This window comes from Apteryx mantelli, chromosome 6 (genome assembly GCF_036417845.1).
Source record: "Apteryx mantelli isolate bAptMan1 chromosome 6, bAptMan1.hap1, whole genome shotgun sequence".
Classification (NCBI taxonomy): Eukaryota; Metazoa; Chordata; class Aves; order Apterygiformes; family Apterygidae; genus Apteryx; species Apteryx mantelli.
The window spans coordinates 4965955-4982947 of record NC_089983.1 but is presented as its reverse complement, the minus strand read 5'-3'; the positions used below and the strand labels follow the sequence as shown (position 1 = coordinate 4982947).

The following is a 16993-nucleotide window of genomic DNA, read 5'->3' as shown; positions in this document are numbered from 1 at the left end:
TCTTCATTCCTTAACTACAGTCCATCTCCAAACACAACTTGAAATCAGTACTGAAGCAAGGAGCTTTCATCTGCATTTTCATTGTGCAGAGAGCTGAGAAAAGCCCTTTGAAAGACAACAAGCTAAGAATATTGATTAAAAAAGGACTACTTGCAGGCAATTTTTAAATACCTTGTTGAGCTCAGCCCTAACAGCACAGGCTGTGGAACACCCACCAGTTTATCAGTTTATATACACCTCCATCCCTTCTTTCCACACCAGTGTCCCATAGTAATGGGATAGTCAGCTCTCTGCCAAATAGCAGCAGATGTTCTGGACCTTTCAAGTCTGTAGGAGAACACAGATATAACCTATCTGGGCACATGTACACACACAAACTGAGTCCAGCTGTCAACCAGTCTGCAGTCAATCCATTCTTTCAGGCATCTCAGCCAAATGCTAAATGGCAATTTTAAAGGACAACTCCCAGGCACAACTTATCGTAGTTAGTGACAGACAGAAAACCTGCTGCTCTTATAACTTCTTTCACAAAACCACTGCCTCCAAAGAAAATGCTGCATAACAAAAAACCCAACCTAACACTACCGAAGATACCTTCTCCGGGTTCAACTCTACTTTTAACATTAAGAAATCACTTGGAAGACGAAGTAAATGCACCATCCAAAGGCACCTGCCACAATGTCTTCAACAACAAAACCACATTTGCTTGCCAGAACTAATTCACTGATCAGCAGGAAGCATTTAAAGGTACCTAATAAGTTTCCTTAGTTTTCTCTCTCTCCCTGTATAAAAGTACCACCATTCATTATTTTCTGGCACTTACTGTACTTTCTAGAAGCAGCTCACTCATAGTGAGTAGTTATGTTAATATTATGGATAGATAGAACATACTCTGGGTAGTATGCGAAATTTCAAACATAACTGAGAACATGTAAGTGACTACATGGTCCTAGTAATGTAGGAATATTAGATTTTAGTTTATCATCCTTAAAACAGTTCACAACCCAATCAGCTAGAGACCTTCCCATTGTTACACAGAACAAGGAGTCAGACTTGCAATTATGTTACAGCGATGGGTAGCTCTTATCTCTTCTCCAAAAGCATCTATGACACAGTTTGAGGAAAGCTGTGTGAGCAGGTAACGAAGAATCAGGACTGACACACACTTGCCTCTTTTTCAGAATAGGAAGTTCTATTCCTCTTAAAGGCAGTTTACAAGAAGGATACACAGTGTTTTCAGAGAACCAGCAAAAACCTGATGACACACAAGTATTGTAAGCTGTCTCGAAGTTACTGCAGTCCTCACGACAGCTAGGTATTCTTTCTAAAACTTCTGTTCCTAGGTTGTCAACTTTTCTATGCCTACCACAATGAAAGTCAGAAAGTCTTACAAATGTAACTGTTAAAGGTGCAAGGTGGGAAGGTTATGGGATGCAGACTGCTTGGAAAACAAACAAACAAAAAAAAGAAAAAAAAAACAGTTTGCATAGCCCGAATCATGATTTCTCAACAATTGATGTTGGCATTATTACAAAAATTTAAATGAAACAATACACAATAACAGAAAACCACACTTGTACCTAAAAGCATTCATTGACCTAAAAGACTTAGAGCCAGCAACACAAAATCATCCCAAGTTAAATTCTATATTCATCCATGAAAGCAACTTGAGAAATAGCAGGTGGACCCCACTGGAAAACTGAGAGTTTTTTCTAATACACCTTGAAACCAGCTTAAAACTTGAAATGTAATAACCCGTCAGAATCTGAGTGAGTGGGTTGCATTCATTCCTTTGCTATTCACACCCTTATTACCTTGGTCACAGCTCCTCAATTTCTGCTGCAGTCTGCTTCCCTACATCCAGTGGGTAGGGTATGTACCTGTGTGATTGAGCAAGTGAGCGTGTGCATGTGTGAAATGCTCAAGTTTTGCCCGTGCTTGTGAGAGCGGGGGAAAGGAGAAATGCTCCTGACTCATTCCACAGGCACATAAAACTGGGTGGGAGAGATGGCAATCAGGACTCCTGTGTCCACCTCCTGTGGTACTGACCTCTACTTCTGTGCTCATTCAGCAGGCACAGCAGTAAGCTGCCCCCTCCATTTCTCTTTCCCTGCCTGTCCCCATTTGCTCCAGACCTTCACAAAGGTAGGGCAATGACTTACAAACCTGCTTCTGCCAGATAGACTCAGACTCCACAATCTGGTTAGGCAGTACAAGGATGGTATGTCTAAGATGAACCATGACCACTCCCTTAGTGAACAAAAACCACTAACTTTAAGTAACTGCCAAGAAAAAAAATGGGCATGTCAAGAAAAAGCAGAAGGTCTGCAAGAAAAGGCCAAGGAGATATAATAACAACTCTTCAAACCTATAAAAAGGCTCTGCAAAGGGGAAATGACAAAGAGTAACTTTAAATTAAAGCAAGAGAAAAGATGGATGCTTGGAAAGAGCTTTTTAACAGTGCCAGAAGTTTTCTAATGGATGGTCTTGAGATTTTGGAGTCTCCGAGAAAAAAAGTTTTAAAAACAAGCCCGATACCCCTCTTATAATGACCTCTAGTCCTGCTATTTGAAATCAGTACAAGACAGACATTCAAACCTGGATGTTTCCTCCTTTTGCTAAGTGCGTTCAACTAGACTGTGAAACAGAACTTAAGAGTCAATTTCCCTCATTCACTCTGCTGCTTCCTCTTTGCAAAGTTTCATTTAATGAGAGCAAAATGAACAAAAAAGAAGTAAAAGCAAAGCATTTGGGACCAGTCACAATTCTCAGAACCTGAAACAAACGTTAATCCAACTTAGAGATTATCATAACAGTTACTCCTCATACAAGATCCTTCAGTAAGAACCTCAAAATCTATTTCTAATGTCCTGCCAAGGACAATATTGGAGGATTTACTAAGTAGGGTATATGGCACACTAATGCATATTAATGAACAAAACTGAACAGATATGAGTGGCACACTATTTCACTGCTAGATTGATTCCAAATGGAAATAAATGCTTTTTTGTTAAGATAAAACAAATGTTGATACCTATCCTTTTTTTCTTGAAATCAGTGGTTGCTGAAAAAAAACAGAAGATTTGCCCATAGAAAGTATGTTTGGCTACAGCAAATTCTTAAAAAGCTACAGAGACGTAACAGATTTAACCATGAACTTGTCTAACAAAAAAAGTCAAATGCAGTAAGCAGTGGGGTCTGAAATGCACCATTTTCAAGGTTTGCCCCACCTGCTGCTAGTAAATATAACACTGGCAACATTACAAAAACTGAAGTTCTTTGTTCCAAAACAATATTTACTTTGCAATCCATGTATACAATAGCACATGATTTTACTGGGAAGGGCATGGATAAAAACATGCTTGAGACTGTGTCGCAGCAACATGGGAACCCTCAAGACATTTCAAATGTGGCCTGCCAAAGCCAGCAGAATGATTTTTATCGGACTCAGGGTCTGGGGAGGTAAGAGAGGTATGTGGAGAGCATTCTGCGGGAGAGCCCTTCATATATGTATACATACATATGCATGCATATACGTTTTTAACCTTTTACCAAGATATGCCTCAATCCCATAACCACACTACCTTCTTTTAGGGCAAGGCAGAGAGGACTAGAGGGAGAGGTGGGGAGATGAAAGATGCTATTATGCAACTGATTTTATATGGTTGTGCCTCACTGGTTTGATTAGCTTACTTATTATTTGCATTACCAAAGTACTCCGAGGCACTGCTAGGGTTTTCGTATGTTAGGTCCCATATAAAAGCAGTGAAAAAGTTATCCTCATCTGCCCTTCATTCCCCTTCCCCCAAACAGCATGCTAGTAGGAGTTGAAGGCGGAAGGGATAGAAAAACAACTGCCCACAGCCAAATAACAAACCAGCACTGGAACTGGAATAGGAATGCACTGCCTCCCACTGCAGTGCCCTGGTCAGAACACACTGTCTCTCTGGATTTTCAAGTAGCATCAAACCTGAAACAGTCAAAGTCAAAATGAGTGGGCTGTGCAAAACACTGGGAGATGGTAAAGCAAGCAACTACAAGCAGAAAAATAGCCAAATGCTTTCTGATCGTGCTTTCTGTTCCAGAATCACTTCAGCCACAGAATTCATCATCAGTCTAGTACCCACGAGAGGGCAGCATGTGCCAGCATATGGAACAGGACAGCCCATCAGCACACAGTATGCTGAAAAATCCTTCCAATATCAAAATTAATACATGTATGGGCCATTTGAAAGTCCATGGAGGCCTGGGCACCACAAGCTCTTTTTTTACTTGAGCATTGGAAAAATAAGGACAATATAAGGAAGCACTAACAACTTTGGCAAGTGGAGATGCAAAGGACAGGCTAAAATATGGAGTACAGAGTATGCATCTGTGCATAGAATGATGCCTTTGCTTACTGTAATTGAAAGTGTACTCAGACTAAGCACAGATGGGTTCCTATAACTGAAAGCTAAAAAATGTAATGTTTTTAATGTAAAATGTAAGGTTTGAAGACTCTGTCATTCCCAACATTTAAATAATTTAAGCAGTTAAAAGACAAAAAAAGAGATGGTTCAGGAGAAGTGTCAGCTTTAACATTCATGAACTAGCACCTGAATTTGGCATTTGACGCTCTGGGATGCAATTCCAACATCAAAGACATGAAGCAGACTGTCTGCAGTATTTGTTCAGTCTTTATACATTTGCCCTCCGAGGTCTTACACTAGAACTGTTTTCAAGAGTGAAGGTTGTGCAAGTGGAGACAGGAACCTCACAGCTGTCCTACACTTCTAGAGTTAACATGAAAAAGGAATATGCCTGAACCTACACATTTTTACAAAAAGTTGTAGGATGTTCTTCCCTATCCAGGTTGCCCCAACATATTGCCCCCTATTTCCAGTTGAACGAGGTGTGGGCATAACAACAGCATAGGATTTTAGTCATGTGTTTGACAGTTGCTCTAATACCCCAGCATCAAATGAAGGTTCAAAGCACCATGATGTTTGGAACACTGAGCATATTCATCAGATATCTGAATATAAACACTATCTTGACAATACTCTTCTGAAAGCAAGTGGGAACAGTAAAACTCAAACTGTATGTATATTTAAATTAGCAGTTTGTTGTATTATAAGAACTTAGTAACATAGCAACATTGCCAATAGAAGAAATAATTTTGTATTTTCTGCAATGACAAGAAGCTTGTAAAGGAAACCTCCTCCCCCAAGTTCAGTGAAAAATTAAGTCCTTAGCAATGGAATTTAATTCCCTTCTACAACTGTGCAGTTTCCATATGATATCTTTATACACTGCTCTTTAATTGTACACTTTCCTTTAACTCCCTCCTTCACTGTGCAATTAACAATAATACTTTCTTAATATTGTGCAGGTGTAAAGTTATACGAAAAAGTAACCTTATTTTCTCTTGCAAAACTATCAAAATCAGATTTAAGTTGCCAGACTCTATACTTTAATTACTACACGAAGAAACCTCTTATTAGATAGTTAAAGGGCATTCAAGTCATGACTTGTTTTTCTTAGATGTCATCCAATCCAAAACTGCTTTTCTGCAATCTGTCTTCACCTCTTGATAGGAGAACGATAGAAAAGGGACAATATGATCTTTAATATTAGGAGACATTTTAAGTAACAGCACAGAAAAGTAAAAGGCAAAGAATATCTGAAGGCTATAAATCCTTGAGAAAATGGTATAACTTATTTTGTGACAGAATTATTTTGACAGAAGGCACCAGAATAAAAGACTAAAATTCACAAGCAAATATTCAATTAAAAAAAATCATCCCCATCTTTCTATTAACCTGTGAGATTACCCGAAATTAATACCACAAGAATATCATCCTTAAGCTTTGTTTTAAAACAGTAATAACTATACTGATCTTATTCCTTGTACATTTAGTATAAAGATGACACGAGTCTAGTCAAATGGGTAGTTTGCACTTCAGTGCAAGGATCTCCCTATTTATACTTTTACAAGTGTGGATTTTTTTAAATATGGGGTTATCTGGAGTACATCTTGTTCAACAAGACTTCAGAGTGGCTTCTTCTATTTCATCTGTATTATATGTGTAGGTCTGCGATGGACTATGCTCTTCTCAGTTCTTTAGATACATGTCAGTGGTTTGCTTCACATCTTTTGGAGCCTGGAGTGCTACCTCTCTTTTCAGCACTGCTCTGGAGAAAAATGTAATGCCACCAGTAGCCCTCCACAGCTGAACTGGAGGACAGATAATCATGGAATACTTGAAAAAAATTATTATAATCAAATTTGATTCTATTCCAGCAAGGCATTCTCTACTATCTGAACTTTATCTCTTCAGAACCAATATGGCAGACAAGGATCTTTAACAAAAGAACAACCTGAAATGCTATACTTTACAATTCTCCTTGTTATTACTGAGAATGAATGACAAAATTGCAAAACTGCAAAAGTTCATTCTGTAAATTAGGATTAAAGCTTCCATAACCTCCTTATATACTGGGGGTTGGGGGAAAGGAGGAAAAAACACTTTTTGAGCAATTGTTCAAGTTTGCCTGTTTCCTTTTTCCTCTATGTTCTCTTCAGCCAGTTTCTTGACAGCTGAAAGGATATTTAAAGGCAGAAAGAAGTACAGCATATAAGAAACTGGACTAGTTTTAGAAAAAAACACTTTGAACATAGCCAGTCTAAACAGCACTACATTACAGTTACATACCTTTCTGCATACTGTGACCATCTAAGAACAGGAGTACTCGTAAAAAATACACTCCCCCAAAAAGGCACCACAGGTCACAGCACTCAGGAAATGAATATAAAGTTCTTTTGATCCATTAACAGAATGGAAACTATTCGTCTGAAGTCTCTTGTCCAATCAATTATCAAGTCGCAGCAGCAAAACACCATACCCATATTTCAATGGCAAGCATCCATATTACAAAAGCCTGCTATCACTCCTGATTTCTGATAAAGAAGCAAGTCACAGTGCAAATATAAATATACTTTACAAAAGTCAAAGCATTGTTTTCCCAGAGCTCTGATGCTAAATAGCATTATGTTATTCAAAGACATCATACTTACTAAAGTCTTAAATGATGGAAAGAAACATCATCCTGTTCCAGCCAAGGCCCCTTGTCAAACTTCAGGTACTCAATGTCTTCAATCACCTGGAATCAGAGGATAAAATTACACTAAAAGGTGGTCTGATCAGAATTTCCATTCTCTTTAACAATTCCCCCCACCCAAATCAATGAAATAATTAACATATATGATTAAACAAGTCACCCAGCAGGAAGGTTTCAATGCTACAGAACAGTGCAGATATTAGAGTTCCCATGGTCCAAAACTGTATTGCTGGAGGCCCTGGCCCTGCCATAAGCTTTGGACAGACAAACGGGGTCCAGTTCTAAAGCTCCTGGTGTTCTGAGTTCTAGTGAGCAAAGGATGGCAGGGAATAAATAGGCTGGGAGGTGCTTTGTTTGCAAGTTCTTATATGCTCTAAAATACTTTTCCTTAACCTGCCATTGAGGCTAGAAGGAAGCAAAAAAAAAAAAAAAAAAAAAAGGCATGACCCTACCTCAAAGGTACAATGAGAAGGAAACAAAAATAATAGCCTAAATTTAGCCCTTTGTCATAGCAAACAAAAGCCATCACACTCCATGCTACATAGGAAGTCTGTGTTTTTTTGTTTTTTGTTTTTTTTTCCCCCAAAAGGCTCAGTAGTCCATTAATTAAGAAAAGGTTGAGGAGCAATACTACATAGTAGCTGGCTATTCCACCTTGTGGCAATTGTTTCTTGGTGCTGTTGTGCAAGGTTCACACAATGGAAACCGATGAATATTTCAGGCTGGAATATCCTAACATACTTAAAGCAGCCATAGTAACAAAAGTCCAAAGGCTCCCAATTTGATCAGTCATCAAAAACTACTCATGCGTGCACACAACCTGAGCAGAAAGTAAAGGCAAAACTCACAACACTGCATCAAGGACAACTCAAACAAGTAACATCGTCTCAGGAAACCACTCCTCTAGCATCTCCAAGGTTAGCAATACTATATTTGAGCTTCATTTACAGACTGGTTCCATCAGAAGTCACATCTTTGCTGGCACACTGGATAATTGCTTAAAACAATTATGATGTGATTACATATGACTGACTTGATCTGAAGGAAATCTGAACCAGTGTTGGGAGGATACACTGAAGCCATTTTATAAATCCTTGAGGTGGGGATAATATCTTGAAACAACTTGGGAAGGAATGGATCAATAGAGCTCCAAACATAATTTCACAAAGGTCCTTTCCAAAAAAAAAAAAAAAAAAAAAAGCTATTGAGGTCAGGACCAAAATGACAAATTGTCATTCCATTGACAACAAGTAAGGAGGTGCCAGTAATAAAGCAAGTGGTGGAGTAAGAAATGAAAAGAAGCTTCTATTATTTGCCATATACTAAATCCACAATAATCTATTCCCTGAAGTCTGAGAGAATGTTAAATCCCATTTATTACCACTTAAACTGAAAGGGCAATAAAAAAAAGTGTTATTAGAAAGGAGTCTCAACTATAACGGTCCGTTCTATTACCAGTATTACATTTTATGGTAAGAAGAGGTAGCTTAGAGATATGACTAACTGATCAATCATTTTACTTGAGGCATTTGTATTACTTAAGGACTAAATTTGCTTACAAAGACTTCAAACATACAGTTGACATGTGACAACATCAAAGCATATTTCAAACTTCAAGCAAGTTCCTATTTAACCATTTTTGATCTCTTAGAAATGCGCAAAGTTGGCAAGCCAGATACTGTAGCCAAGAACATGGGAATCTACCTTTCACATAAAGAAAAAATATATTCATATATATATTTTTATATATAGTATAAAAATATAAATACTGTATTTTAAATATTATAAAGTATATTATATATATTATTGTGCATAAGTGTGTATATACACAAGATTTAACAACAACAACAAGATACTGTCCCAATCCCTTCCAGAAATCCTTTCATTCAGAATAGGCTCAGAGGTATATACCATTTTCCAGTTTGTACTCAGATTTCAGGATCCTTATGTACTGGAGAACCACATGACTCAGACACTCCTCAAGCACGGTAAAAGCTCAACAATAGTCAGAGAACATTTGTGTTTGCTGCAATTGGGATACTGGTTCTCTGAGGCAGGGGGGTGTTCCTGAGCTTGCATGACAGGCCCCATCACAAATCATGTCATATTTAATAAACTGGTTCACATATAAACTTGCATTACCTGCATCTGACCATCACAGAATATCACTACATTCATTCAAGGATGTAAAGAGAAAGAAAGATGTATGGTAAGTTAATTCAAATATCTCTTATTCTTAATTTAAATGCCAAACATTCAACTTCCTACTAGATACGCAAAAAAAAAAAAAAAAAAAAAATTACTTCTTTACACCACAACAAAGCTCTGGAAACTCCCGACCATGGCTGATGACAGGAATAACAATAGAGTTTCTAACAACAGGGCTTAGAAGATGTTGAGGGGGAAAAAAGATCAGTATCCAAATTAGTTTTGCACACACTTATTACCATATCAGAAGACATCTTTTCCAGCAGCTTTTGAACAATGGTATTAGCCCCCTACCAGGCTAGAACAGCAGCTTCTTAATTCACAAGGAATGCCCTGGCATCCCCCAGGAATTAGCAGCAAATGAATGATTTAAACCTAACCAAGTAGCACAACATATACTAATGTCCAGGAGAGATCAGTTTTTAATATACTGGAGAGCATGCTAGGACTTGGAAAAAAAAATGGTTTTCAATAATTGGACTCTCTTCCATAATCTTTGCAACTAAGCCAATACAAATGACGTGCAAAACCTAAGCCTATTTTGTGAGGAACTGGCAAGTTCTGCTGTTGGAAGAACTATGGGTGGGAAGGTGGGAGTGGGGATGACAACACTGTTTTTGTTCATATAATTTATGGGGAGAAGGACACCATACCTGAGGTGGGGGTGCTCTAGAGAGTTGAATTTTCCCTAACTTCCTATTCATAGGTTTCTTCTTTAAGCAAGAGACAGACACAGGAAGCAACTTAGGATACAACCCTACAGAATTCAGACTACAACTTGCAGGAAGGAGCTTAACCCATATATAGCATCTGCAACAGAACAGTTCTCGTGGGATACTTCTGAAGCCTTTCACTTCTTCACTGACAAGGGATGTGGCACAAAGCTTATCTCCCTATGGGCTCCCATCTTCAGCATTATCTCCACTTTGTGCAAACTTGTGACACTGAATAAAATGGACACATAATGAAAAATACTGTATTCACAAGCAGAGAGGACAAGAAATATTTCCTGTGAAGTTTGCAAACTATTCCCCTTCTTTCCCCCTTCTCAATATGCATTTTTTTTTCAATTGAGCAACCTTTTCATTTCCAATTTTATCCTCATGTAAAAGCAGTCAAATATCCTAAATACACAAACTCTATTTTAGCCTTACAACTCCTTTACCCTTACAACCAGTGTTAAAGACCCCAAATCAGCTGTTTAAGCACACCAAAGAAATGTAAGTCATTTCTGTAAGTTGTGCATGTCTGCTATGAGCAACTCAAAAGTCACTGAACTCTAAATTCATAAAAAATTAATCTCCCAAATAGCAAAGCAAAGAGTCTATACATCAAAGCTACCTAAAAGGTAAACATCAACATCTATTAATAGCATACATCTGTGTACACAGACACCCTACAAGCCAGATATGATTCCCTCCTGCCATCCTTTATTCCCAAATTTCAATGATTTAATTTCAAAGATAAACTGAACCTCAACAGAGGGGGAAAAAAAAACCAAAAAACTTAATTTTTTCAAATGGAACCAGTACTAGTTTTTATAGCTAAAATCAGTAAAGAAAATATGAGATCATCTTTGCAATGTGTCTTCAAAGTAATAAACCCTTCCTCTAGTCCAGATTTGTCCAAACAAATTAAGAGGGTCATCAGTATGCACTCTGCTTATGTTCAGTGATGATGTGAGATTGCTGAGCTTGGTGGAGTCTCTACTTGAACAATAAGAGCTTTAGGTTGACTTTAAAGCCTGATTTACGGGATAAAAATAAAGTCTCCAGCAATGCATTTTACTACAAAACCCAGAGAGGAAACAAATAGCATTATTCTGGCCACTTCAGATGTTCTCAGAGAGAAAGAGGGGGAGAAAATAAGCAGATAAACAACCACCCACCCCAATTCTTTCTCTTCTGTTTCCTCTACAAAACATCTGTGGCTACCCACTTAAAACACCATGGCTCTCAAATCTTGCCATCCTTTCTTTTATGGACCTGAAAAGCTCACTATAATTGCTCTGTAATCTCATCCACACCTTGATCTCTTTTCCTTTTGTTCATTTCAGCTTCTTCCTTTTTTTTTTTTTTTGTCCCTCAAAAAAAAAAGAATCTAAAACCAAGGTAGAGAACACTTTATTCCTAGTATTCCTAGGATGCTAATCTTTCCTCTTCATAGAGGATGCTTCTCACTGGAAAGCAGAATTCTCACTGAGGCTGCAAATGTGTGAACTTCAGACTGGGAGTGCACACCAGGCACTGTATGCATTATTCCTTTAGCATGCAAGCAGAGCCTCCCCAATCCTGCTAACTCGAAAGCATATACTTTTTATGCATATGAGAATAATGAGTTTGTGCTCTCAATTTTTCAGACAGATACGCAGAAGACTGAAACCTCAGAGGTCCAAGAGTTACTTGGATACAGAATAATTTCAGGACTGAAAAAGATAAAATGTGAAGGTTAATTCCCTTCAGTCATTTCTGGAAAGTGATACAGAAAGATTCATGTCAGAATTGTCAGGTGGAAAACGTCACAGGTAAACAGATGCATAAATAAAGGTGAATCTCAGAACAAAAGAAAAGGCCTTTGGCTTTTAAAGTTTCGAAAAAGCCTCATTTTGGGGAAATTTCTTATTTTGCAATACTCCAAAAACAGTTATTTGCAAGTAGTTGCCTACCTCAAATGCACCTTCTGAGTGCACTTCTATTTGTCTGCTGCCGCCATGAAGGCACCAGCCCTTTTTTGGGGTATAAACTCAAACCGCTTCACAAGTCTACTGTTTGATAACCATTATTTTATAATCTCTATTATCAAATGTAATGGAAATCCAGTCACAACAGGGTAGGACCCAAAATGTAATGCCCAACCATTTTTTTCATAAAAGGCACTAAAATGCATAGAAATGCATAGTAATGTGGTAAATGGGGTCTATAACTTTACTATCAGGAAAGTCCTTACCAACATTTCCTGCTTTATATAAAGCTTTTGCACAAGAACATGAGGATATTAGGTACAGGCTACTGTAATTAATGGGCAAGGCCAACTAAATACAACTAGAAACCTCCCTTGTTATTAATGCCAAGGTTGGGCTTAAAGATCTTTTAATTAAACATCAACTTGAGGTTTAGCAAAGAAAGGCTCTCAGATATGTCCCACAGCAAGAAGGAAGTGCCCTCACAAACCTATGTGTGGCGCAATAGGTGGCCTACTATTTGTTGAAGGAATATCATATATGGTGTAGGTGGATGAATAGGTGTGATACGTGTACTGAAAGGAAGGTTGTTTCCCTCTTCCATTTGATTCTTGATACTCTTTTCTTTGCTGTTGGAGTAACTGGTAGTAGTTGGAATCAGCTGGCTTGAGGGAAGCCTCAGAGCCAGTGAACCAAGTAACACAACGAAAAAAAGGAAGGCGTGAGCTATGGAAGATACCTAGGTGTACTGAGCCTGCAGCCTTTGCCAACCATACTTGCACATTTTAAGTTCCGCTTCAAAACAAAACATACTGCTTCATTCTTGAAACAGGGCTGTGCCTACATATGAAGCAGAAGACTGCCAACATTTTAAAAAGAACCATAGTAATGCCATTTGCATGGGGCTTCAGCAAGTACCCTGTTATCAGTGCTGGACTACCATCTTGATATATTGATTTACTTCTGTAAGGATTATGTTCTTTCCAAAGGGAGCAAGGATGCTCTGCTAGATAAGCTGTTTGGGGGGTGCTTTTAAAAGAAATTGTCATCCTCCCATCAGTACAAATAGAGTGGCAAAAAAAGTAAGCTTGGAACAAGCAGCCTAAACACTGTATTGAAATTGGTAAAAATACCACTATAATATGGTCCCTAAATACCACGTACTTACTACATGCTAAAATGAGAATATTCAAAATATATCCTATTAATGCAAACCAGCCTATTATGCTTCCCCTTTCTCCCCTTCCCCAAAATAGTAAGCTTTCCATCTCAAATAAAGTCATCACTGACACTTCCCTCTTTCCAGCTTATTTAGGAATGAGTCATCTAATAATATGTAAAGGTCTGGGCCTATTTCCTCAGACAGAAAGTAATATAACCAGCCTCTCAATCTTTTCCTTTGTAACAGACACAAGAAGAGCATTAAATGGACCCCAGAAGGACATATCGGAGATTTTAAACAGGAAGCACAGAGGATGAAAGAATTCACATCAGCAAAACATATCAGAAAAGGAAATTTTTAGTGCAGCTGACACCCTTATTGCCACTACAGAATTCAAAAGAACTTTGAGGGGTTCACTGTGCAACTTTCATCCCTAGAACTGGAACAGACACTACAAACTTGTTCAGAATTATATAAGGCTTGGACATTAGAATTATATCTAGGCAGTGGACAACAACTACAGAGAAAAGTTAACTATCAGGAAGCAAAAGGCTTCAATTATCCCACTAGTAACTTTTCACAAGCAAGTACGTCTGCTGAAATAAGACAAACGTTACACCTACTCTAGAAACAACAGTTTAGAGTAGGAGGAAGCAGTCATCTCAGGCTAATCCTGTCTCATACTAGGAGATGGTTTATTTCTGGCAATGAGATGGCAATTTATCTGGCTTGGTCCAGGACTAGCTTTTCTGACCAAACCGTTTGGAGAAAAAAAATTGCAGTTCAGATACCACATGCTAATCAATACAGATGAATAACCCAGGTTAAAAAGCTGATAGCAGCTTTGGTTATCAAGCTGTTTGTGATAACCAAATAATGATCAGCTTTTAGAAGATAACAGTCATTTTACTGCATAGGAACTTCTGCACTAATCTAGACCACAGAAAGCTTCATACTGGCAAAAGCCAACGGAGACAGACCTTACACAGGTAAAAGGAGTCTCAGCTGAACAGTGGGGGTGACTTACCTCTTGGTTTATGCCATTAGTTCCCAAACTGAGCTACGCAGAGCCATGCCCATCCCACCAAACACTTCAAACAAGGAAGCTGACTGAACAGCCCAACACTGCACAGCCCAGCAGAGACTCAGGAGATGCTGTTTTCATCTCCCTCACACTATTTGCTTGGAAAAACAAATCAAATTTGGAAACACCTGGCATAAGTTACATCAGCCCAAAGACTCTTTTACTGGTGTTGATCACGTGGTCTGTAGTAGGCTTTGCTTACTCAGATACCCAGATAATTTAGCAAAGGGAACGGGGAGGAGAGGAGGGAGATTTCCACTCTGCTAACAAAACTGCAATCACTCATCAAAATTTTGTAGCATAGATCCAGCCTACATCATTGCCATAAAAGTAAAACAGTAGATGCATTAAGTAGTTATCTAGCACGACAACAAAACAGATTGGTGTTCACTTTACCTTTCACTCTTGAAACTTTAAAAAAAAAAAAAAAAAGTTGAGTCAATTTTGCCATATTGTTAACACTAAGGAACAACTTTGACATTTGCCACATTGATTATCCAGAAAAGACGACAAGAACAAACCAGGAAAGACAAAAAATCTTTTCACATGTAAAGGCAGTTTTACAACCAATACATGCTGCAAACTCTTACCTTCTCCACATCCTCTACCTCACTTGCAGTGTACTGCAAAACCTCACTGGTCTCACTGCAAAGAGAAGAAATTTTTAATTCACAGGATGCAACTGCTATGCCTATCCTCTCTCCCCTGTTTCAAAACGAAGTTTGAAACGAAGTTTGAAACGAAGTTTGAAACGAAGTTTGAAACAAAAACACAATAATAGGAGCATTCAAAAATTTTAGAATATTTTTTTAGAGTATTTATGGAGTTCTTGCAATAGAATTCCTATTAGATCTGTAAGTTGTTTCTTTCCTGGTACAAAATTGTTTTTAAAGAACAAATGGCCTGTGGTATCTACATAGTTTCAGTTCCAAAAAAATCCCATCTATGAATTTGTTTCCATTTCACTTGTGCATACCCACCCCAATTACAATTTTCCAATCTATCTGAAGCCCAGTGAAATCTTTAACCAGTCATAACCAAAACTTCAGTAGACTTTCAATTTTATAGCAAGTACATTAATACTCATGGGTTATTTAAAAGAAAAGAATAAATTCATTTATCATTATTTACTAGGCCTGAGCTAACTGAAAGCAATACAACACAGGTTGTGGGATCCGTAAGTAGAAAAATATTTACAACATGTAACAACTTTCTGATTAAAAGACTGTTTTCCTATTTGCACAGCAACCTTCAAAAAAAAGTCACTTGAGGAGCAGGGCCATGACTGCAGTTCCTAAGAGAGCATTTTCCACTACTGTATACACACACTACTCGGCAATAGTTGCTCCCAAATCTGCCATAGCTCGTGTGGAAGACTCACATTGTTCCTTCAGCTAACAAAAACTTACAGGAAAAATGAAATGGAAACAAGCAACGCGAAGAACAGCTGAAGAATCAAGAAGAGCACCTGCAGACCTTTTTCTTAGCATAACCACTTCCAAGTGGTTAATCAGAATTAAGGCAGGCAAGCTAAACAGTATTTCTGGAAGCAATCACATTACCAAAATAACATACAAATGCAGCAGTCCAAACTAGTTCCTGATCTGTATTAATGGTGGTCAGTCAGAACAGCTCTGGTAAAAAAAGCTCATTTATAGAGTGCCTTTTATTCCTCTGAACTCCTAAACTCCTAAACTTAGAGAGTCAGTGACAAGCAGCTGGTTTGAGATTCTGCAGTGCTGCCGTTTAACTAGAGCTCATAATGGGGGAACTATTTAAAGAGTTTGTTCTCAACTTGCAGGGAAAAAAGAAAGGCAGAAAGACTCATACAACTCTTCACAGTCACAGAACAGAAGCAAATAAATGGCATCCTTTTAAAGGGAGCTGTGACAATACAGCATGCGTAGTCGCATCTTCAATTTCAACTGTCCTTAATCAGAACAAGAGGCCAGACTTGACCAAATACAGAGCTTTATACTGGCAATTGCATTAACAGTGCAGATCAAGTCACTTGATACTCTGCAGATTATTAGGGCTTTCATTAAGAAAACAGCTGCTCTGTAGAAGCAACATTCGATATGAAAGATAACATAGGTAATCTTATGCTTCGGGCCTGGAAAAGAAAACCAAATGAAAGACAAAAGCCATCTGTTCAAAATCACTAAGTAGTATCTGCCACAGCACCAGCCTCACAAATCACTATCAAAAGAGACATTAAAAGGCATTCACAAACATGTCAGACTAGAAAGGAAGCATCAATTTTAAAAGAGCTAACCACATTATACAGGACACTCCACTTAGGGCAGCGCCAAGTTGCTTCAATCAAATGGAACCAGAATTCTACTAAGTAGCAAACCACATAATTTTCCTACTGTGTTTCAAGACATTTTCAAGAAAAGCAAGAAAGGAAAAGCAAAAAAGAGCTTAAACATGGAAAGTGTACAGGCCAGGAATTTGCTCAAAAGTCTAAATAAAATTCTGTTTAGCCTGTCTGGACCTGATTTTGGTAGTCCTAAAGAGCTAAGGAATCAAATACTTCCTTGTCTGTCCAGAGATTAACATCAAGGCATGAAATAGTTTACTGTATCACTCTGAAGCCAGCAAAGAAGCAGTTAAAGGCAATTGAAGCTTCCGTATATTCATCCAATATGCAAGTTATCAGTGAGGTCCAGAGATGTGCAAAGCAGAAGTTTCACACATTTAGAACTTTTCCATATTAAGGGGACAGAGAAGTCCTTCTTCAGACTTGAGCACAAAG

The 16993-nt window shown here is 38.2% G+C and overlaps 1 protein-coding gene across 1 annotated transcript in view; it reads right to left on the bottom strand.

Annotated features, from left to right (window-relative positions):
* The window catches only part of NDUFA10 (NADH:ubiquinone oxidoreductase subunit A10), a 51824-nt gene that overhangs the window by 17151 nt on the left and 17680 nt on the right, over window positions 1-16993 (bottom strand). The window contains exons 7-8 of the mRNA XM_067298474.1: window positions 14826-14880; window positions 7058-7143 (exon numbers count right to left, since the gene is read on the bottom strand). Coding sequence (XP_067154575.1) covers window positions 7058-7143; window positions 14826-14880 — 141 coding nt within the window. The remainder of the gene's footprint in view (window positions 1-7057; window positions 7144-14825; window positions 14881-16993) is intronic.